The 23,620-nt window shown below is 41.5% G+C and overlaps 3 protein-coding genes across 3 annotated transcripts; 2 read left to right on the top strand and 1 right to left on the bottom strand.

Annotated features, from left to right (window-relative positions):
* Positions 1-12,380, top strand: si:dkey-13p1.4 (transmembrane protein 151B). Its single transcript, XM_056266392.1, has 2 exons — positions 1-247; positions 10,386-12,380. Exons 1-2 carry the CDS (start codon positions 143-145, stop codon positions 11,934-11,936), a joined length of 1,656 nt encoding a protein of 551 aa, XP_056122367.1. The 5' UTR covers positions 1-142; the 3' UTR covers positions 11,937-12,380.
* Positions 12,381-14,290: 1,910 nt separating this feature from the next.
* heatr4 (HEAT repeat containing 4) lies at positions 14,291-20,399 on the top strand. The gene is made up of 12 exons (XM_056266395.1): positions 14,291-14,443; positions 14,646-15,019; positions 15,608-15,786; positions 17,038-17,214; positions 17,358-17,527; positions 18,106-18,210; positions 18,312-18,430; positions 18,509-18,689; positions 18,782-18,851; positions 18,932-19,121; positions 19,210-19,288; positions 20,254-20,399. Exons 2-12 carry the CDS (start codon positions 14,649-14,651, stop codon positions 20,344-20,346), a joined length of 1,734 nt encoding a protein of 577 aa, XP_056122370.1. The 5' UTR covers positions 14,291-14,443; positions 14,646-14,648; the 3' UTR covers positions 20,347-20,399.
* Positions 20,400-20,961: 562 nt separating this feature from the next.
* Positions 20,962-23,393, bottom strand: haus2 (HAUS augmin like complex subunit 2). The gene is made up of 7 exons (XM_056266356.1): positions 23,164-23,393; positions 22,132-22,237; positions 21,948-22,043; positions 21,773-21,842; positions 21,532-21,664; positions 21,308-21,416; positions 20,962-21,075 (listed from the first exon to the last, which is right to left on the bottom strand). Exons 2-7 carry the CDS (start codon positions 22,216-22,218, stop codon positions 20,962-20,964), a joined length of 609 nt encoding a protein of 202 aa, XP_056122331.1. The 5' UTR covers positions 22,219-22,237; positions 23,164-23,393.
* Positions 23,394-23,620: the final 227 nt, after the last annotated feature.

The following is a 23,620-nucleotide window of genomic DNA, read 5'->3' as shown; positions in this document are numbered from 1 at the left end:
CCCAGAGCGGGATCCCCGGCGTTCCTGGCATCCATCCCAAACACAGCCCAGCCGGGTAAAACAACGTCCTAAAGCGTGTTTCATTGAGAAAGGCGAGTATTGCAGATAACATATTTGACTGCAATGTTACACCTGCCGCAGGATGTTGTCTCTAGATCTGGAAACTGACACTATTGCTGAGGACACAGCGCCAAGCTCCCCTGATGGTGGCGCGGAGACACCGGCCAGTCTCGATGTGCTGGAAGAGGTATGAGATGTCTTATGACTGCCATCAGTAGGCTACTGTTTATCATAGTCATGGAGGAGAGGGATGTCTGCATTATATCCCCTTGTAGACTGTAATTGTCTTATTGTGGTTTGACTTCTTCCAGTAAAAGGCTGTTCCACAGTATGTCTGAGATTGAAAAAATGTCATCGTATACTAAATTTACTTATAAAAGAAACTGTGTTAAAGTGATCCCCTTAAAATGTATCTGCTTCCAATTGATGCATATGGTGCACAAGTTATTGATAATCAGCCTATAGGCTAATAAAAGTTCTTTGAAAGAGATTATCGACTGCAGATCATGAGTAATAAACTCATAGGATGCTATACTTATCTGATTTAGGCTGTATGGGTTATACTGGTAGGATAATGTTTGAGACACCTCGTTAATTTTTTTGTGGGTAGCCTATATTAAAATCAGTGCTGCTGCTTGATTCCATAATGACAATAATTTTGACGAGACTTCACATTCACAAGGACAAACGTAGACTTAATTTAGAAAGTGCATTTGTATTTTACACCAGGAGTAGCTCTAAATGCGTTATAAATGTCTAAATGTGTTATATTCACTGCACTCACTCAACCACACTTTATATGATTTGTGTATTGATTAACACCTCTGAAATACACTGCTGTAATTATGGAACTGCAGTTAAGGAAAAGATGCCTGTTACTGTAGCTTGAGAATCACAGAGGGAGTTAGAGCACTTTTTCAGCAGATTTATTGTTGTTGTTTTTAAACCTTTAATATATAGGCTAACACACTAAAAAGTCTGGGACTGATGCTGAGTCCAACCTGCATCTCTGGGTGCATATGGTCTTGTGAATCATTCTGGCATGCCCTGCAAGTTCTGTGAATGTCCCTCGACTTTCAAACAAATCCTGCTTGCTGGATCGCAGAACTGTGATTTGCTTTTTTTTCTGTAAAATTACATTTGAACTGATATGTTGATTTGACTGGTATTTTCAGGATGTTATTCTTTATCTAAAGCAGTAAACATAAAATAAATATTATTGAATTAAATGTGTTGATTATGCTGCATATATTATGCAGTGCCTAAATATATATATACATTCACCGGCCACTTTATTAGGTACCCCATGCTAGTAACGGGTTGGACCCCCTTTTGCCTTCAGAACTGCCTCAATTCTTCGTGGCATAGATTCAACAAGGTGCTGGAAGCATTCCTCATGGAGTTTGGTCCATATTGACATGATGGCATCACACAGTTGCCGCAGATTTGTCGGCTGCACATCCATGATGCGAATCTCCCGTTCCACCACATCCCAAAGATGCTCTATTGGGTTGAGATCTGGTGACTGTGGAGGCCATTTTAGTACAGTGAACTCATTGTCATGAAACCAATTTGAAATGATTAGAGCTTTGTGACATGGTGGAAGTAGCCATCAGAGGATGGGTACATGGTGGCCATAAAGGGATGGACATGGTCAGAAACAATGCTCAGGTAGGCCGTGGCATTTAAACGATGCCCAATTGGCACTAAGGGGCCTAAAGTGTGCCAGGAAAACATCCCCCACACCATTACACCACCACCACCAGCCTGCACAGTGGTAACAAGGCATGATGGTTCCATGTTCTCATTCTGTTTACGCCAAATTCTGACTCTAACATCTGAATGTCTCAACAGAAATCGAGACTCATCAGACCAGGCAACATTTTTCCAGTCTTCAACTGTTCAATTTTGGTGAGCTCTTGCAAATTGTAGCCTCTTTTTCCTATTTGTAGTGGAGATGAGTGGTACCCGGTGGAGTCTTCTGCTGTTGTAGCCCATCCGCCTCAAGGTTGTGCGTGTTGTTGTCACGGTTCATGAATTTACTGTCTCTCTCTCGTCTCGCGTGTTGTTGTGGTGTGTGTGTGTGTGTCTGTGGGCGTGGTCACTGATCACTGCTGATCAGCAGCGCCAGCTGGTTTCAATCCGTTTGTCTCTTTATAAGTTCAGTAACTGGTGTCTCATGTTGTCAGATCGTTGTGGTTTCCCCGGTGTGTTCCCGTGTTGCATGTTGGATCGTGTTCGTGTTGGATCGTGTTCGTGTTGGACCGTGTTCGTGTTGGATCGTGTTCGTGTTGGATCGTGGATTCCCTGTGTACTTTGTCTCATCTGGATTCTTCACCTGCACTGGATTACCAAGCACTTCACTGGGTCTTCACGGGACATCACCAGCACCAGTCGCTCACCGAGGTCCCTGTGTCACCTTCCATCTAGCGCTGATCGCCTGACCTGCACCTGAGGAGAGCGGTCACCTGTGCTAGTGTCTGACCTTCGTGTCTGTGTACACTTCAATAAAGAGTCTTTTGCATTTACATCCGTCTCTGTGATCCGTTACAGAACGATCTGACCATTATTATGGATGTAGCAGAGACCACGACTTGGGACGAATTCGCCGCTCGAAGCATCTCGAGGATGGATAATCAAGAGGAGAGCATCGCCCAATCAGGTCGGGCGATTCAAGCGCTCGTGACACAGGTGTCCGAGCTCACCCAAAGATTTCAACAACTCATACCTCCCACTGCGCCACCCACGCCGCCTGTTCAACCCATTCCACCGGAGCCGCCCCAGCAACGTGAACCTCGTCTTCCTACGCCTGAGGGCTATGCAGGTGAACCAGAGTACTGTAGAGCCTTTTTGACTCGTTGTTCGATGCATTTCTCATTACAGCCACTGACGTTCAGCCAGGAACAGACCAAGGTGGCCTTCGTTCTCACCCTGTTGTCTGGGAGGGCGGCTCTTTGGGGAACGGCGGTGTGGGAGAACCGTTACCCATGCTGCTCCTCGTTCCAGGCACTCTCCGAGGAGATGAGACGAGTGTTCGATCGGGCGGTAGCGGGTAGGGAGGCGGCCAGACTACTCGCTGAGCTCCGCCAAGGTAACGGCTCGGTGTCGGAATACTCCATTCAGTTCCGCACCCTGGCTGCAGAGTGCCGTTGGAACGAGGAGGCGCAGTGGGACCAATTCCTGCATGGGTTGGCTGATCGTGTCCAGAGGGAGATATATATGCTGGACCTTCCCCCTAACCTTAATGGACTGATCGAACTGGCATTAAGAGTAGACGCACGACTGGATCGCATGGGCCGCTTTCAGCAGAGGAACCCGTTTCGCGGCATGGAGACCCTGCGCGTCGACAATCTGGACACGGTCAGCCCCGCTTCCGATTCTGAACCCATGCAGGTGGGCAGAGCTCGGCTTTCCCGGGAGGAGAGAGAACGGCGGAGATCCCAGGGACTTTGTTTGTACTGTGGGAAAGCGGGCCACTTCATCTCCGCTTGCCCGGTAAAAGATCGAGCCCGGTAGTAACAATGAGGCTACTATCGGGTGGGATCTCCGCTGGGAAGACCTCATCATCACCATCATCATCTACTCTCCTTCCGGTAAGACTAAGGTGGGCGACTCACACGCACGACACTGAGGCTTTGGTGGATTCAGGAGCTGAAGGTAATTTTTTGGACTCTGGACTGGCTCAACGTCTTCATCTTCCCATCTCCAGGCTCACACACACGATTTCCGTTAATGCTCTCAATGGACAACGACTTCCCCAGATTTCTCACATTACTGAACCCATCACACTCATAACATCTGGCAACCACACTGAGACAATAACATTTCTTCTCATGGACTCTCCACTAGCACCCTTGGTGCTGGGTCACCCCTGGTTACTGCAACACAACCCCAGAATTGATTGGGGTCACAATTCTGTTTCCATGTGGAGTAATGCGTGTCATGAGTCTTGTCTTGTGTCAGCGTGTTCGTCTATTCCTGTGTCTGTGTTTCAGGAGGAGGCAGTGAATTTGTCTAACGTGCCCGAGGAGTACCAGGATCTGAAGGAAGTGTTCAGTAAGTCTCGGGCTGCTTCTCTTCCTCCTCATCGTCCCTATGACTGTGCCATAGATTTAGTGCCAGGTCAGTCTCCGCCTAAAGGCAAGTTATATTCACTTTCTGTTCCAGAGAGGGAGGCTATGGAGAAATATATTTCTGATTCTCTAGCTTCCAAATTCATTAGACCTTCCTCATCTCCAGCGGGGGCGGGGTTCTTTTTTGTGGGAAAGAAGGATGGATCTCTGCGACCGTGTATTGATTACCGGGGGTTGAACAACATCACGGTAAAGAATACTTATCCTTTGCCGTTGATGTCTTCAGCCTTCGAGCGGTTACAGGGAGCATCCATTTTCACAAAATTGGATTTACGTAACGCTTATCATTTGGTTCGCATAAGGAAGGGCGATGAATGGAAGACCGCGTTCAATACCCCTAGGGGGCACTTTGAATATTTGGTCATGCCTTTCGGGCTGTCCAACTCCCCAGCGGTCTTCCAGGCACTCGTCAATGACGTGCTCAGAGATATGGTTGACCAATTCATTTATGTCTACCTGGATGACATTTTGATTTTTTCATCGTCTCTCCAGGAACATGTTCAGCACGTCAGACGAGTGCTTCAGAGGTTGCTAGAGAATGGGCTTTTTGTCAAGGCGGAGAAATGCGTTTTTCATGCACAGTCTGTTCCTTTCCTAGGGTACATCGTCTCATCTGAGGGAATGCGCATGGATCCTGACAAGGTTAAGGCTGTGATAGATTGGCCTAGTCCAGATTCCCGTAAGGCCCTACAGAGGTTTCTGGGGTTTGCCAATTTTTATCGGCGTTTTATTCGCAACTTCAGCCAGCTAGCCTCACCTCTGACTGCCTTGACCTCCCCCAGAACGACGTTCAGGTGGTCTGATGCAGCTGAGGCTGCATTTACCAAACTCAAGAACCGCTTCAGTTCGGCTCCCATCCTCGTTGCCCCTGATTCATCACGTCAGTTCGTGGTGGAGGTCGACGCGTCAGAGGTGGGGGTAGGAGCAGTTCTCTCCCAGCGCTCTCCTTCAGATGACAAGATGCATTCTTGCGCGTTTCTTTCTCATCGTTTATCACCTGCCGAACGTAATTATGACATTGGCAACAGAGAGTTGTTGGCAGTCAAGTTGGCACTGGAGGAGTGGCGTCACTGGTTAGAAGGGTCAGGGGTACCTTTTATCGTTTGGACCGATCATAAGAACCTAGAATATATCAGAACCGCTAAGAGACTCAACTCTAGGCAGGCTCGGTGGGCACTTTTTTTCGGACGTTTTGACTTTTCTCTCTCGTACCGCCCGGGTTCTAAGAACATCAAACCCGATTCTTTATCTCGTATTTTTGACCAATCCGAACGCCCGGCTACTCCCGAGTGTATTTTACCTGAGACATTAGTGGTCTCCACTCTCAGATGGGAGGTCGAATCGAAGGTAATGAAGGCCTTAGAAGGGGTAACGCCTCCGCCCGATTGCCCACCGAATCGTTTATTTGTGCCGGAGGGGTATCGGTCCGACGTCATTCGGTGGGGTCATTGCTCCAGTGTAGCTTGTCATCCTGGGGTCAGTCGCACCAGTTTTTTGGTCAAACAACGATTCTGGTGGCCATTAATGGCTCGTGACATCCACAGTTTTGTTTTGGCTTGCTCGGACTGTGCCACTGGTAAGACTTCCAATCGACCCCCAGATGGGTTACTCCAACCGCTGTCTGTCCCTTCGAGACCCTGGTCCCACATTGCGCTAGATTTTATTACCGCCCTCCCAGGGCAAGACGGTCGTTTTGACTGTCGTGGACCGGTTCTCGAAGGCGGCTCATTTTATTCCCTTGCCTAAATTACCCTCCGCCAAGGAGACAGCGGTAACTGTCGTTGATCACGTCTTTCGCTTACATGGCCTCCTGACGGACGTGGTTTCCGACAGGGGTCCCCAATTTGTGTCCAAATTTTGGCAAGAGTTTTGTAAATTACTGGGGGCGACGGTCAGTCTTTCTTCGGGTTTTCACCCCCAAAGCAATGGTCAGACCGAGAGAGCCAACCAGGATTTGGAGAGAGTGTTGCGATGTCTGGTTTCCAGGAATCCTTCCTCCTGGAGTCAGCAACTCTCTATGGTGGAGTACGCCCACAATTCGTTGCCAGTGTCAGCCACGGGCCTCACTCCGTTTGAATGTAGTCTAGGTTACCAGCCACCAGTTTTTGCTAGTACGGAATCCGAGGTCGCGGTCCCCTCCGCTCACGCCTTCGTCCAGAGGTGTTTCCACACTTGGAAAAGAGCCCGTGAGACTCTTCTCCAAGTGGGGGCGCGCACCAAGGCTAAAGCCGATCGCCACCGGTCGAAGCCTCCCGTATACGTCGTGGGTCAAAAAGTGTGGCTTTCTACTAAGAACATTCCTCTCCGGTCCGTAGCTAATAAACTTGCTCCCAAATTTATCGGCCCGTTCCCTGTCACAAAAATCATTAGTCCGGTGGCAGTCCGCCTCAAACTTCCTCCTGCGTACAGGAGAATTCATCCCGCCTTCCATGTGTCAAAGATCAAACCTGTGTTTCATTCACGAATTAATCCGCCGGTCCCGGTTCCCCCCCCGCCGCGTCTCGTAGATGGGGAACCAACGTATTCGGTTAATCGTATTCTGGACTCGAGAAGGAGGGGACGCGGATTTCAGTACCTGGTGGACTGGGAGGGTTACGGTCCGGAGGAGAGAAGTTGGGTTCCTGCTAGAGACATTCTGGATCACTCCCTTATCGATGATTACAATCGACAGGTAAGGCCATCGGGGAACGCCAGGAGGCGTTCCTAGGGGAGAGGGTACTGTCACGGTTCATGAATTTACTGTCTCTCTCTCGTCTCGCGTGTTGTTGTGGTGTGTGTGTGTGTGTCTGTGGGCGTGGTCACTGATCACTGCTGATCAGCAGCGCCAGCTGGTTTCAATCCGTTTGTCTCTTTATAAGTTCAGTAACTGGTGTCTCATGTTGTCAGATCGTTGTGGTTTCCCCGGTGTGTTCCCGTGTTGCATGTTGGATCGTGTTCGTGTTGGATCGTGTTCGTGTTGGACCGTGTTCGTGTTGGATCGTGTTCGTGTTGGATCGTGGATTCCCTGTGTACTTTGTCTCATCTGGATTCTTCACCTGCACTGGATTACCAAGCACTTCACTGGGTCTTCACGGGACATCACCAGCACCAGTCGCTCACCGAGGTCCCTGTGTCACCTTCCATCTAGCGCTGATCGCCTGACCTGCACCTGAGGAGAGCTGTCACCTGTGCTAGTGTCTGACCTTCGTGTCTGTGTACACTTCAATAAAGAGTCTTTTGCATTTACATCCGTCTCTGTGATCCGTTACAGTTGTGGCTTCACAAATGCTTTGCTGCATACCTCGGTTGTAACGAGTGGTTATTTCAGTCACTGTTGCCCTTCTATCAGCTCGAACCAGTCTGGCCATTCTCCTCTGACCTCTGGCATCAACAAGGCATTTCCGCCCACAGAACTGCCGCTCACTGGATGTTTTTTCTTTTTCGGATCATTCTCTGTAAACCCTAGAGATGGTTGTGCGTGAAAATCCCAGTAGATTAGCAGTTTCTGAAATACTCAGACCAGCCCTTCTGGCACCAACAATCATGCCACGTTCAAAGTCACTCAAATCAACTTTCTTCCCCATACTGATGCTCGGTTTGAACTGCAGGAGATTGTCTTGACCATGTCTACATGCCTAAATGCACTGAGTTGCCGCCATGTGATTGGCTGCTTAGAAATTGAGTGTTAACGAGCAGTTGGACAGGTGTACCTAATAAAGTGGCCGGTGAGTGTATATATATATATATATATATATATATATATAATTCAATGTGCAAGGAATTCATATACTTAATAATTACATTTAATTTAATAATATGTTATTTAATAAAACCAAAATGAGATTTCAAGAAGGTTTGTGAAGGAATGTTTTTTATTTATTTATTATTATTATTATTTTTTTTATGTAAATCTTGATGGAATCTATATGCTTTTCATTTTTCTAGGGATCACCAGATGAGCAGTTGCTTTCAAATTAAACTTAATTTCTTTAGACCAACTGACAAACAAAATCAGTGCTCCCACATTTGGTATTCCTGAAGTCATTATCAAGTTTTAGCTGTAATGCTTTTGAATCTTAAATCATATTATGTCCAAAGTTTCACTTATCCCAGATCAGTGAGGATAAGAGCAGTTTTTCTAGAGTATGCTTTTGAATGGCTGACTGTTAGCTCTGTCAGAGTATTCTCTTTCATGCTGGATTTCCATTATTGATGTTGCACCTCACTCTTCCCTCTTTAAAAGCCTTTCAACCCTTATAAATATCAGAAGCAGTGGTATTAGCTCCTGAAATGTACATACACTTACTGGACAACATTCTCAACTCATAAATATTGAGCATGATACAGATTTTTTACTCAAAACACAAACTTCTCAGATTTTTGATCAGTTCACCTAACTAAAAGTAGACTATTATGGTATTTTTAAAAGCTGTAATTTTTCATCATAATTTGTATTCAGTATAGCTCACTTGAACCCTTTGAGTGAGACTCACAATAAGGAGCAAGGTCCTTTTCCACTTCTGTGCTTTACTAAAGAATTGTCTCAAGTTCAGATTTAGCACACAAAAGCATTGCTGAGCCACTCTGCAGGTTTCGAATAAAAGAAATTTAAAAAATTTGATGGATTTTGTCTGCCATTGATTGAAGACAGTTTTGTTTCAACTGACCATTGCTTGGTCTATGATTTTGATGATGAGGAAAAGAAAAATGTAATCACAAAATTGGATTACCTGCAAAATGGTCAAATGGTTAACAAGTCTGAAACAAGTGAGTGCTTATAGGCTTAATAGACATTATCTTGAGACTTTGTGCCAGTATGTACTGTAAGTAATTAAGTCTGAACTGAGGGATTGCTACAAATCCTCAGTCTTGTCAGGCCCCACTTTCTCACATAGATCTATATCCCTCTAGTCATGTTCCGGGTTTACTCTTTTACTCTTACTCTTGTCTGTGCGTTGTCACTTTGTTTGAAGTAGACTCAAATGAAACCATTTTATTTTAAACTTATTTTATTTTTATTAGAAGTGTACATGAAGAGGTTAAAGGGGACATTTAAGATGAGCACAAGATGCACTGGAGAGCTAAGGCACTGTTATTTTATTATTTATATATTATTATAGCATTTATTATTATTTCGAATAAGGTTTTATTGTTATATTTTCGGTTTTAATTTTAATTTTAGATTAGGTTTTTACTAATTTTGTGCTTTTGACATTGTTATTACTGTTTTAATTATTTATATTTGACTCAGTTTTCAGTTTTAGTTGAAATAATTTTAGTACTTCAGCTTCAACTTATTTCACTTAGTTGGCATGGCAACATTTCTAATTTTTAAGTTTTAGGGTTTCATATGATAATTTATATTTTATTTTATTTCAGCTTTATTTCAATTACCGAAAATTAGTTTTAAAAGGTACATTAAGCGATTTCTGAGAAATGCTGTTGAAAGTGGATTGAACCGAGCACCAAAACACACTTGAGGCCAATCAACAGTGAGGGGCGTATACACTCATTAGGCCTGTGTTGCATAGCAGGTTAGGCTGCGTTCGAAATCGCATACTCTCTTGGGTAGGTACTTATTTTGAATAAGTAGTCTAATTACTTCACGACCGCTAAAAAAGTATGTTCTATATTGTATAAATGTGTGTAGTATGAATATAATCTGGATGTACTACATTCACCATGTTGTCTTTATCATGTGACCTACCAGCGTCAGTTACATTGCTTCACTGCCATTCATAAATCCTCTCGCGTGGCCTCATGGGATAGCAAAGACTTCAGAATCTCGCCAGAAGAAGTATGTCACTTTTTGCCTACTCTTTTATGACTACTATGAATTCGGACATACTTATTTTGTCACATACTGTTTTTCAACTACTATGTTGATAGTGGGGAAGTAGGGAAGTATGCGATATCAGATGCAGCCTGAATTTGGGGGTGGAGCTATCAAGATAGGAGTATGATCCTTTTGGTGATTTCAAATATCAGCAGCATTTCTCAGAAATCGCTTTAGTAGTTTTAGTTTTAACTACAACACTGATGTGAGGAAATATGATCCCCTCGTACATTATCATTGTCTTATATAAGTGAAACTAAATCTCTGATGGTTTGTTTATTCATTACCTCTTGTTTTCTCGTTCACAGCATTCACAGCAAGTCCGTGTGCCTTACAATATGCTAATTACTCTTTATCTTTCTCATTATTCCTTGTAGCAATGGCCAATAAAGCAGTCCCTGAGTGCCTCTATGTGCCGTGAGACGCACTGGCGTTGCCTTCTCCTTTCCTTGCTCATGTATAGCTGCCTGGGTGCCGTGGCCTGGTGTCAGCTCACCCAGGTCACCAAGCTGAGCTTCGATTCCTCCAGTACTTCCCTCACAGCCTCAATGAACTCTCTTAGAGGAGGTCGCTCCATGATATACCACGAGAGCCCTTGCTCTGACGGTTATGTGTACATCCCCTTGGCCTTCCTGCTTATGCTCTACGCCGTTTACCTTATGGAGTGCTGGCACTGTCGGGCCCGCAGCGAGTTGCAGTGCAAGGCCAACGTTGAGAGCGTGTACGAAAGGGTTCTGCGCATGCGTCAAGCCCGACCGTGCGTCTGGTGGAAAGCCATCAGTTACCATTTTGTACGTAGGACTCGACAAGTAACGCGTTACAGGAATGGAGATGCCTACACGACCACGCAGGTTTTTCATGAGCGTGTTAACACGCATGTGGCGGAGGGCGAATTCGACTACAGCCGCTGCGGAATGAGAGACGTCTCACGAAATTTGCGCGGACTGGAGGGTCACGCAGCGACGCGATTGCATTTCTCCAAGTGCTTCAGCTTCGCAGGAGCGGGTCCTGAAAATTCATACCTCAACCAGCGAGCCAGGTTCTTCTCAGAAATTGAGGGTTTGGACGACTACATGGAAGCCCGCGAAGGCATGCTTCTGAAGAACGTCGACTTTAAAGAGCACCTCATCGCTTATGTGGATCCCGACCAACTGCCGTGGTACACCTCGCGGGTCACCTTCTGGATAGCGGCTCTCCTCATGCTCTCCTGGCCACTGCGAGTGCTGATCGAGTACCGGACGGCGTTTGTGCACTACCAAGTCGAGAAACTCTTCGGACTAGAGTATAGCAACAACAGCCCGTCTCCAGAGGCTGATGCCACCGTGTTGGACACTCGCTATGGCCTTCCAAGAGTAGAAACGGTGGATAGTACGGAGCTGGAATGGCACATTCGTTCAAACCGCCAGCTTATACCCAGCTACTCGGAAGCCATGCTGATGAACCTGGGGGCTTCTGGGTCAAACCACAGAGACAGCATTTCCTCCAACCGCTTGCTGTTGGACAGCTGCTCAACGCAGAGCTACGGGACGTTGGTGCAGAACTGTGAGCACTGTTGCCAAGAAGAAGGCGACCGAAGACAGCCAACGATCAGCTCTAGCTGTTCCTCCATCTTTTCTCGCCACACCTTCCACTCCCGTTTGTCTCTGGACACCTCGCACTTCTCGTTGTGCCGCATGTATGGCTCCAGGCGCACTATGGGACTGTGGAGAAGCCGTAGTAGTACACTTACAGAGCGCTGCTGCCCTGATGAGCAGTGCTGCAGGTCTTACACCAGTCAGCTTGCCCTTAATGACAGCCCGCCGAATTATCAAGACGCTCGCTTCTTCCCAGTCCTCATAGTACATCGGCCTGAGGGCTGTGGGGACTACTCAGAGGTGAGGAGTTATTATGTTCGTAGAGACTCCTGTTGTGTGGAGACTTCGGTTTAAAGTGTCTTGAACTTGTCAGGCTGACTATTTCAGTGATAGAAAAGGTTCGTTAAACATCATTATTTGCACTACGCAGAAAGTGGCCTTGATGGCTATTTCATTCAGAGGAATTGCTTGGCGTCGAACTGATGAAGTGTATTCTCATGAAATATATCTTGCTCTAAAAGCTAACTGTGGCGAGCAGGACGAGGCCGAGGGCCGTGAGAGAGCGGTGCGAGGCCGGTGGCGTGATTAATGATGAGCGACACCTGTGAGACGCACCAGTCGCGTATCTCTCACGGCCCTCGGCCTCGTCCTGCTCGCCACACTAACACATGCTAAATTATAAATGTGGCGTATTCAGGCCAGCATTGAAGACTGTTTTGTTTACATTTTGATTTTAATTAAAGGGCTGGATTGGAATTATCAACCATTAATTTACATTATTTATTAACGCTTGGCTGACAAATGTCAGCTTAAAATCAATTTCAAATAAAATCTATCAATAAACATGTTACATTTATATATATTTACTTTTTTTATTAATAATACAAATGTTTTGATGTTTTAGCATTAATACATGTATCATTTCTAATTTATCAAAGCTTGAGAAAAAGATAAGCATTGCTATAGGATTATTAAAGACTACAAATATTTATTTGTTAAAAGAAATTGGAATATCCCTAAATCTTTAAATAAAAACAGATTTTAATACATGCTTCAAAAGGAAAGAAATTAGTCTGGTTGTAACCTTTACTGATATCTTTTTGGATATTTTCTATTTCTTTTATCATTATTAGTTGTGTTATTTTGTTAATGCTGATCCATTGAATGAATGTTGGCATCAAATAATTGTCTGTGATGTTCGGTTTATATAAGCTAAGGTTGCATGGCAATTTGCTCACATTGTTTCAAAGAAGCAGGTGATCTATGTATGCAGCTTGTTGGAAACTGTCCCTCTGAAGAAGTTCCCAGAAACAGCAATATGTTCCTTCACACCTTGGTATATCAATGTGTATGTCTCTGTGACAGAAGACATCACATTCAAAATACATCGGCTCATAAAATGAGCTTAATGAGAGAGACTCATCATATCTAGCAATTCCCCTTTAAAGTGAATGTTATGGCCTGACCTGTATGTTTGAAGTATGGTTGTGAGAAAGACAAGAAATGCTGTTGAAATGGCAGTGACTGTTAAAAAAATAGTGCAGAATAAAATTGCGCCAGTGCTAAAACATGCTACAAAATGTTTCCTGGAATGTCTTTTATTCATCGATTTGTTCATTCTTTTCATGTTGTGGTCATGATTGCTTTTGTTTCCTCTGTTGTGTAGTCAGCATTGTCTCTGTTGAAACTATTGTGATGGAATCCTCCGCCTGTCAGGATTCATCCTATATTCATCCCAGATGCTGCATGGAATTATATGGTCTGTTCTTGGCCCATAACTCGCTTGCTAAAGTCAAAACAGCTGTAAACCAGAAACAGGCAAAAACTCGCTCACTTTTCTTGTATGCCCAGAAAGCACTGCAGCTACTGAACTGATGTGCAAGAATCACTCACAACAAATCTTGTAAAAGAGATGCATTTTGGGGCCACTCTCCTTAGGTCAACTTAATTTTTGGGGTATTATTATTATTATTATTTGTAGCCTATGTAATGTCGAAAACGCAAAATGTTTCTTGTCTCATCACTTTCAGATATGAATCATGTAAATATCATATTTTCGATTCACATTTTCAAAAGACATTACTGTCAGTCTTACTGTCAAACGGTTATCAGATATTACATGTTTAGCTACCTCTTACCATGCTCTCTTCCTCTGTTAAAACATTGGAATTCGCACTCGTCTTCTGTGAACAGACCGGAACAGCCCCGCCTTTTGATTGGCCATCTTGGAACGGTCAACGTGTCATCAACCGCCAAGATTTAAATTCCCAAAGGGATAACCTTTTACAGGTAAGAATGTGTTGCTTTGTGCTTTTATATGAATTAACTCATTATTTCTATGGTACTTTTTTTTAAAACTGTTTTTTACTTTTACTATAGTAACGTTTAATGTCCTGTTAGTTGACGCCTTTGTCTTGTTGTACTGTGTTAGCCAAATCATCTGCTGAAGTCAATTGCAGATAGATATTCATACATGCGACTCTCGAATTTTCACGGACCAGTTGTGACTGTTCCAATATGTCGGACGGCTTACATATAACGGCCCATAGAAACACCTGCTAATGAGGCATCTATTTATGTGTGATGATCCCTAGGTAGTTAATGTCAAGGAGCCATGGCAGCCGCTCTGCAACAAAACAAGCGCGTCTCGTTGCTATGCCAACTTTTGAGCGCTGTGTCAGAGCTCTGGTAACTTTACCCTTGTCAGCGACGCACTTTGCTTGTTTTATTAAAAAGTATTTTATCCTCATTTTTGGTCAAAACATTTGATATAAACTGCTCTGAAAAATAAATGTTCTGACATTTCAAGTGTGATCTCTGTGCTGTGATTCCTGTGGAGACGTGATTTGTGAATTGTGGCGGTAGGTGGCTTTTCATAGTAACCATAGTGGCTATGTTTTTTATGTTTATTATTTTGTATTTATTCATTGGGTTGATTATATGTAGTGTTTTACAGGAGGCTCCAGATTTCTTTTAATAGCTAAAAGGGCTGTTTTTATGAACCCAGCAGGCTTTAAGAATCAAATAATCAATTTCTATTTGATCATTGTTTCCTTTTTTTAGACAATGTCCCATAAGGCCTCACAGACAACCATGAATTTACAGCATGCAAACTGGAGACCAGAGCACCATAGCAAGCGCAGAGAGGAGTGTCTTTACAAACAGTTTCTGAATAACGCAAGCCAGCGCCTTTCTTTCTCTGAAGAAGTTATTTATGAGATGGGAGCCATTTCATACAGAAAATTAGATTTTAGCTGGCTTTTCCATGCCACAGGCCCCTTAGCACCATGTACCACATTAAAGAAAAAAAAGAAGCATGGAAACAAAAAAAGAAACTGTAACATTAATACTTTAACCCAAGAAGAAGGCAGAATTTCATTACAGGCTCCGGCACAAAATAAGACTAATAATCTGTCGCAGCCGAGGAAACAACACAGGTAATACTGTCACAGAATCGTCTGCTTTCATCAAAATGGTTTTCTAATTGGATGTCCAGCCAAAAATGAAAATTCTGTCATCATTTACTCACCCTCATGTGTAGTGTTCCAAACTTGCATGACATGCTGTTTTTGTGGAACGAAAAAGAAGATATTTTGAAGAATGTTGGTAACCCAACAGCTTCTGTTACATTGTGTTTTTTTGTCCATACAATGTAAGACAATGGGAACCAAAACTGCTTGGTTACCAACATTCTTCAAAATACCTATCTTTTGTGTGTGTGTGTGTGTGTGTGTGTGTGTGTGTGTGTGTGTGTGTGTGTGTGTGTGTGTGTGTGTGTGTGTGTGTGTGTGTGTGTGTGTGTGTGTGTGTGTGTGTGTGTGTGTGCGTGTGTGTGCGTGTGTGTGTGCGTGTGCTCCACAGAAGAAATAAATGCATACAGATTTGGAATTACATGAGGGTGTAAATATTGACAGAATTTTCATTTGGGGGTGGATTATCCCTTTAATTCATACACTTAGACCCAACACACTTGTATTTCACATTGTTGTTGTTGATGTTTTGTGGTGTCTGTCCTTATTTAACAGGATACCAGGTTATGGGCTCTCTCCAGTAAGCATCAATGTGCAGAACCACTTAAATACGACAGCAACTGTGACCATCAAGCACATTGAGATCCCACAGACCCCTCGTCTGCAGGATATTCTGAATCCACGTCCCGGCAGCCATGTCACAGAGAATGTCTTTACACAGGAGATCTTCTCAGGTAGACTTACTTATGTATCTTGAGTGTGATTGTTTACTTGCCGTTAAAGTGCACTATTAGTGTTAAAAATGTCATTGTGACAGCTAAAAGGTTTATAAATGTGGCTCTAAATATTAGGGTTACATTTGGCAGGCAGAGCTGTAAAAGCAGAACAGCGATGGGTGGATCATTCCACCAGAATTGACTATGCCCTCAAGCAGGGTCTCAGACCTCCTGACTTTAGCGGGCAGGATCCTGAGATGCCCAGACAATCTGGGGCCAAACTTTGCACTCTTCGCTATGCAGTTGACAAGTGGAGGATTGCCTGCAACGTCAGTATGTTTCTCTTATTAAATTGATTAAGTAATACACTTAGCTTTGTTAGCCATGAAGTACACAGCTATATAAATAGAAACAGTGTGTGGTGTATGAAGGAAAGCACCTTGAATACCTGCGTACATTTGATTGTTTTTGCATCAATTGCTGTCATGGAAACACCTTTTGGAAAATTATTATTGTTTCATCTAGAGTTGCCCTTGCAGAGTGTGAACATCGAGGGCCTAAAAAGGGCTCTTAGTGACCCTAATTACACAGTGCGGCTGGAGGCCATCATAACCTGCGCATCAAGAGCAGTTAATGGACCACAAGAAGAGCTTCACCCTGGCAAAGCAGGTTAATCTGTCCGCTCAAAATACATCTTTCAATTCATATAAAACTTTTTTTTTTTAAATGGGCTCAATAAGACAAAAAATATATATTTTTTAAAGAAATGTGTACTTTTAATATGAATCAAAAGTGGCAGTAAAAACTTTTACATTGTTAAAAAACAATCTGTCAAATACTTTAAATGCTGTTCTTGTGAACTTTCTATGGTTTCCACAAAAATATTAAACTGTTTTCAACATTGATAAAAGTAAGAGCAAATCTTGAGCACCACATCCTTCTGAAGGATCACGTGACACTGAAAAATGAGTAATGGCTACTGATAATTTAGCTTTGCCATGATCACAGGAACAAATTGCATTTTAAAATATATTCAAGTATACAGAAAACAGTTGTTTTAAATAGTCAAATATCTTACTGGATTATTGAACAAATAAATGCAGCGTTTGTGCGCATAAGAAAATTCTTTCAAAAATATTTAAACATCTTACTGATGTTTACAACATGGTTTTGTATTATAATATAATATAAACCCTTTTAAGGCAATAATTAAATGAAGTAGAAAATAAATAAATACAAATTTTTTCCATCTAATTTCTTTTTGCTCAGCTCAACATAGTAAGAAATGGAAGTTGAAGGCGGTACCGCAGGAGTTGCAGGCTCTCATTGTCTCAGCCCTTGAGGATCCAGTGAAGAGAGTTCAGATGACTGCTGCAGTGTGCCAGTATGCCATGAGGACACCTAACACACACGCCAGAGACATACTACGAAGCATGATAAAACAAGGTGCATAGTCGAAAGGAGACCAGTGCTTGAAACCTAAAAATGTCAATTAAAATAAACTCTAAAACAAACATTAATGTCACAAGTAAAGCAATCTATCCTACTCAGATGTTGACTCAAAATGACCATCATATGTTATGACTCAGACCCCTCTGGCACGGGTGCAGACAGCTGGGTGGCGGCGCAGTGCTTGGCGATCGACGGTGATGCAAGTCAAGCTGTCATACAGAGACTCCTGTCACAGCACTTCCTCAGAGACGCTCTTTCAGATCAGGAGCAGTCTATCATGTTACTCTCCAACATCAGCAGCAAGACTGTGAGTCACTCTCGCATTGGTTTTTGCATAAAAGAAAGATGATATCATTTATGCATGCACTAGACTATGTAAACTTTTATCTTGTTCACATTTTTGTCATAAACGTAAGTTTAAAAGTTTGGGGTTGATTTTTATGTTTTTGAAAGAAGTCTCTTATGCTGCATTTAATATTGTGAAATATCATTACTATTTTTAATTACTATATATACTGTATATATAACTTTATATATTAAAATGTAATTAATTTATTCAGCCACCATTCTTCAGTGTCAAATAATACTTAAAGAAATAATTACAATATGCTGATTTGGTGCTCAAGAAACATTTCTTATTATCAATGCTGAATACAGCTGCTTAAAATTTTTGTGGAAACCATGATAAAAACATTTTTTAGGATTCTTTGATAAATAGAAAGTTCAAAAGAACAGCATTTTATTGAAACAGAAATCTTTTGTAACATCATGAATGTCTTTACTGTTACTTTTGATCAATTTAATACATCCTTGCTCAATAAATATTTCTTTCTTTCAAACTGATATTTCTGACCCCCTATATTTTGCATGGTATTTCCCATCCAGACACTAGTGCGCTCTCTTCTAGCAGAAGAGTTAAACAGCGCTAACTGGAGAACACGAGTTCAGGCCTGTACTAGCATTGCACAGCTCAGAAGTCAAATCAACAAGGTATCATAATGTAATTCTTTAGGACATTTCAGACACCTATTTCTACATATCTAATATCTCTATAATGATTGCTGAACATACTAGAAATGCTTTTCATGCAGGATCTTTGCAACAAACTGATACACATGATGTGGAACGACTGGAGCTGTGCTGTTCGTCATGCTGCAGCACTGGCTCTAAGTAAACTGAACGTGGCCAGAGAAATGCACAGTGAGCTGAGGTTACTATCTCTACCCAACAGACACATCAGAGCATTTATATTCAGTTTATTCTTAATAGACAAACAATTTCTCCACAGCACGAAGCTGGAGGAGGGTCCAACCGCTTGGCGTCTGGAAGCGCTGATCTTAATTGGTCAACTCAAAATAATGACACCCAAGCTACTGCCCACTTTCCTGCGGTGCTTTAATGATGACTATGTGACTGTGCGCAAACAAGCTTGCTTGACTGCAGCCTCTCTAATGATGGAAGACCAGTCGGTGAGGAAATGAAGCAGCTGTGCAAACGCACAATAGATCTATGATAGCATGTGGACAGTTCACTCGAATGACCGCATAAAACATGTTCACAGGTCGTTGATCAGCTTATTAACCTGATGCAGAATGAGCCAACATGGGAGGTGAAAGTGGAAGCAATTAATGGTGAGCTTGAAAATGAATGCAGCCATTCTATGTTACTATTTTTATGAGTACACTAAAGAAATATTATTATATAAATGAAGCTTTAAAGAAAATAGGTTGGATGAACCCAGCTGTCCAGGAGTTGCTGATGTGGGCTGTACACCATGAGGAAGAGCCCAGTGTGCGCATTGCTGCCTGTGAGGCCCTGAGCACTTTAGACGCAAAGGGCCCCGAGTTACAGCATTTCCTACAAGAGCGTTATGCACTGGAACCCAACGCTGAGGTGCAGAGGTGTGTGCTTATAGGCCACTGGCATTATTGTGAGTAAGATTGTAAAAATTGTTTTCTGAATGTTACTTTAATCGTTTTTCTCACTAAGACACATTCAAGGTCTTCTGAAAAAGCATGGGTACAGCCTGCGAGGAGATGAAAGCAAGATTCATGAGATAAAGCTCCAGGTTAGTACACTAACTTGAAATTGAAATAAAGACAAACTGAATTTATGTCTGTTTGTAGATCAACCCCCGGTTTCAGAGACAAGGCTTACGCCTAGTCCCAGACTAAAATGCATGTTTGAGCTGTTTTAACTGAAAGTAGCTTGCCCTGACATATCTTAAATATCTTAAATGCCCTAATTGAACTAAGGCTTAATCTAAACTCTGTCTGTGAAACCAGGCCCAAAAGTTCAGACAAAATAGTCTAAATTTGAAAAAAAACTGTCTAATATCCACATTTCACTCTCCTGCCACCTATTGATGAACCATTGCAGCATTAAAAGGAGATTCAGGCTGTTTATCATCTGAAAGTAAAAGTTTATGCAAGTAAAATTAATATATTTAGTTTGAAAAGAATTTCAGAGTAATACTGATGTTGTTTTGTTAGAAAAAGAATGTTTAGTTTTCATAAATTTAGACTGTTTTCAGCTAGATTCAAAAGAACTTAATTAAATCCATTTACACAGGTAATTTTCATATTATGTTCTTTAAATTTCATATAATGATATATTCAGAATAGAATTTCTCATAAATATTGATAGAAAATATATTTTTCTTGCATCATACAATAAAAACATTTTAATTATTATTTTTTAAATAATAAAAAAGGGGTAAATTAAGTAATAGCGTGGTAAAAACATGCTAACATTCAAAACTTAAAAAAAAAAAGTGTGCATTCACTCAATGGCAAATTACTGATCAGATACAATATGGTTTTAGTTGAAAAATATTAAGTTATGACTGCATTATAAACTTACGTTCCACAGGGTCCAAACGGACCTGGGAATGCAACAGGTGTAAACAGTTTTTAAATGCAAGTCATAAAATATGCCCCCCTTGTAAGTTTGCTGGTTGAGAATCACTGCTCTAGAAATAGATATCTCAGCATCACACTAATTGCCTGTTGCTCTTTTTCTGTTTTTCTATAGATGGAGCTGTTGTGTACAAAACACATCATTACACAGAAAGTACTCTTATTAGAAGAGATGGGAAAGCAGCAACAGCAGAAATTATTGTGCTGAATTTATGGTTTCATTTGTCCGACTATATAAAATATTCAAATGCCTGAACACTATATCAAACTTTTTGAGTTGTTCCACCTAAACATCATTCACTGCAGTCACTGACGTTCAAGCAAACAGGCTACAAATGTCCAGAAATGCTTTGATGTATCAGGTATCCCACAGGTCACTGATTTTACACTGATAGTATATTGAGATACCAGTAAAAGTAGACTATATGTAGTACACAAACAATATAATACATGATGCTGGTTCCCAGCACTGAAACCCTTCGGTTTTGGTTAAAAATGTGAAACATTTATTTGCTATAATTATTACAAAAGAAAAACTCACAAAAAATTACACACATGCCTGAAAATGTATATATACTGCTAAAGAATATAATCCATAAATCAGTTTTCTCTAATGTATCAAAGTTCCTTGTCAGCAACCACTAGGTACACAGAATAGAAACAACATTAAACAAAATATGAAAGCTTATATTTAGATGTATGAAGTCAACAGAAAATGCAAATGTAAAAATGTATACTAAATCTAGTCAAGTTATTTTTATCATTTTACTGTCCACTGGTATCCTGAACAAACAGTAGGTGATTTTTATTCTGAAATTCTTTATCAACTAGACATGTCTTTAAGGTTGGTCTGTGAATGTCCTCGTCGCTTAAGAACTTGCTTGTACAGGTTCTCAACCTCAGTGACCTGAGCCAGCAGTTGAGTTCTGCCATTGTTCTGAAGGGGAGAACAGTTATAATATGGATTTACATTATAAACATGACATGTTTGCGAGAAAAAAGGTAAAGAACATCACATAGACAGTGGTTTCAAAGCATAACACATATTTATATGAACCTTTAACCACCATAGATCTGTATATTTTTAGTTCAAATGACCACCATGATTGATTCATCAAAAAAACATATACATACTGAGAGTGTGTGTGTGTGTGTGTGTATAGACTTACCAGATTACTCAGATAACTATCAGTGTTTGGAATTGCTCGAACAATCTCAATTTTCATTTCCAGGTTCTGAATAAACTCCACCACCATCCCCATGAGCTCTACCACATATCTGCACACAGATGTATGTTACATTAAACAATAATCAATACTGTAAGTAATTATTTCAATACAAAAGAACAATTTAAATTCTATTTTGTTTGAGTGGCACATTAAAAGCCTCTGACCTGTGAAGATCAGCCTGAATGGGCAGGTTCTGCTGACACAGTGGCTTTGTGAGTCTCTCTCGCAGGATTGTCTGTTCTCGCAACACTTCCTGAAGATGGGAAGTGAACTGTTGCAAGGAAGCAAACCTTTGACCTTACGAAGAAACACACTTATTAGTAAAATTTTTATAAAGAGTTAGAGTATGTGTAATTCCGTGTTGAAATGTGAATTTATGCGCACAATTCCGTTTCCAACACTTACTGAGGTAATGACTGTGAGTGACGTCTGCACCGTCTCTTTCCAGCTTCAGCAGTTCTAAATCTAAACTAGTCTAAAACAACATGATGAAAAAATAGAAAATCATTTTAAGTTGTTTAAGGTTTGTAAATCAGAGAAGTGGCAAAAAAAAAATTCATAGCTCTAGTTTGTTTCCAACCTGATCAAGATCATGTCTAATTCTGCTGAGCTGCTCAGCTTCAAGTAAATGCGAGGAAAATACTTCTGAATCCCGTGGGAGAGCATCAAGCTCCTCCTATAAGATTCATAACACAAATGCATTACATTAACCACCAGAACTGTTTATAATCAATGAAAAAAATATATATATTCTCTTGGTTTACCTGTGTCATGGTGCCTGATGTTACACATATGGCTAAAATATTAGCAGCAGGTGTCACTGTGTAAGTAATGGGGTCCCAGGGATTCATAACATACGTGATTCCAGACCTGATGGCAATAAAACAAACAAAACAGCCTAATAAATGATGGTGGTTTTTCAGATATGGACATTTTCATGTCCCAGGGATTGTCTTTTATCAAAACTAACAGATTGCATCTTTTTGTTATAGGCCCTATGAACATTCTTGTTATGGGAAAGAATATCAGATGGTAGGAAAAATTATATTTCAAAGTTTTCGCTTTCACCCGCAAAACCTTTGTGTTTACTTGCAAACATTTTACATTATCTCGCAAACGTATTGCTTTCCCCCAAGAAATTTAAAGTCAGCATGAAACGGAAGTCTCCCCTTAGTGTGATGCGTATCCAAGTATGCAGATAACATGTAAGGCGGGACTTGACATCTGCAATTGATTGTTTATTTTTATTTTTATTGCTTCAACCAACAAAACAATACAACATACATAGAGCCAGGGCTGGAATTGATTGTATCGTCTTTTGCTACTGCTGTGATCTCATGTGAGTGACAGGTTGTCCCGCCCTCGCGCCATTAAACACGTCATCAAAGAGAGACTGTCAGAAGAGGGTTTTTTTTTTTTTTTTACGATTATGAGGACACATGATTTTTTCAATTTAAATAATGATGTGCACGAATAAACCATTTATAATAAATAATGCAATATTCCATTAAAAATAAGAATTATCCACTTCGATTTCATGGAGACTTTAATTTTCAAAAGGTAACTACCTTTAGGTGCTCCGTGGTCCACGGATGGACATTGAAGACATTAAATGAACCCTCGTAAAACATGTTCAAAGACTCTTAAAACAATGAACGCCCAGTAATTTACTTTCTAAAGTAAAACTAGATAGATAGCTTGTTGCTCTAAGTTGCTATGTTTTAACTTTTATATTAATATAGATGCTGGTACTATTGCTGCGTGACTTATGATTTTCATATCGTTCCGTATTTTACCTGTCGTTCTTGAATGTGATGTCCTCGATCTGCCTGATATTGGCAAATAAATCGTCTGTGTGTGTTGTTTCAAAATACCGCCTCTTTGTAACTTCTCACTTGAACACTAGCAGCTACGCAAGCGTCAAAGAAGAGCAGATATCGTCAACATATGCATACATTTGGCACAGGATTCATCGCTAACCTGAATAATAAGCATATGACATACAGATCATAGAAAATAGAGCGCGATGCGCAATGCAACTTCCTTCGTCGTGATACATTCTCAGGTCAGCAGATTCACAAATACACACAAAGAAGTACAGTTGTGCACTTTTATTAGAAGTTTAAATCATTTATAAATAAACTACAAACGGATACATATATATGACTTGCATATAACGGTCTTATATCCATGATTTAAATATTTTCAGAATTTAGAATTGGTCGAATCAGCAGACATCGAAACGTATATGAC

The sequence above is a fragment of the Rhinichthys klamathensis genome, unplaced genomic scaffold (genome assembly GCF_029890125.1).
Source record: "Rhinichthys klamathensis goyatoka isolate OS25496 unplaced genomic scaffold, OSU_Roscu_1.1 h1tg000247l_1, whole genome shotgun sequence".
Lineage (NCBI taxonomy): Eukaryota > Metazoa > Chordata > Actinopteri > Cypriniformes > Leuciscidae > Rhinichthys > Rhinichthys klamathensis.
The sequence above is the reverse complement of the archived record's forward strand: the minus strand, read 5'-3'. Positions and strand labels throughout refer to the sequence as shown.

What these genes read in the sequence shown, in the direction of transcription:
- si:dkey-13p1.4 (XM_056266392.1), top strand. Translation starts at nt 143, where the DNA reads ATGTTGTCTCTAGATCTGGAAACTGACACTATTGCTGAGGACACAGCG. An exon ending in GTCTCGATGTGCTGGAAGAG is followed by an intron (nt 248 to 10,385) that starts GTATGAGATGTC and finishes TATTCCTTGTAG; the next exon opens with CAATGGCCAATAAAGCAGTC.
- heatr4 (XM_056266395.1), top strand. Translation starts at nt 14,649, where the DNA reads ATGTCCCATAAGGCCTCACAGACAACCATGAATTTACAGCATGCAAAC. An exon ending in CAGCCGAGGAAACAACACAG is followed by an intron (nt 15,020 to 15,607) that starts GTAATACTGTCA and finishes CTTATTTAACAG; the next exon opens with GATACCAGGTTATGGGCTCT. An exon ending in ACGAAGCATGATAAAACAAG is followed by an intron (nt 17,215 to 17,357) that starts GTGCATAGTCGA and finishes GTTATGACTCAG; the next exon opens with ACCCCTCTGGCACGGGTGCA.
- haus2 (XM_056266356.1), bottom strand. Translation starts at nt 22,218, where the DNA reads ATGAATCCCTGGGACCCCATTACTTACACAGTGACACCTGCTGCTAAT. An exon ending in CATCAGGCACCATGACACAG is followed by an intron (nt 22,044 to 22,131) that starts GTAAACCAAGAG and finishes TGAATCTTATAG; the next exon opens with GAGGAGCTTGATGCTCTCCC. An exon ending in CACTCACAGTCATTACCTCA is followed by an intron (nt 21,665 to 21,772) that starts GTAAGTGTTGGA and finishes TTTCTTCGTAAG; the next exon opens with GTCAAAGGTTTGCTTCCTTG.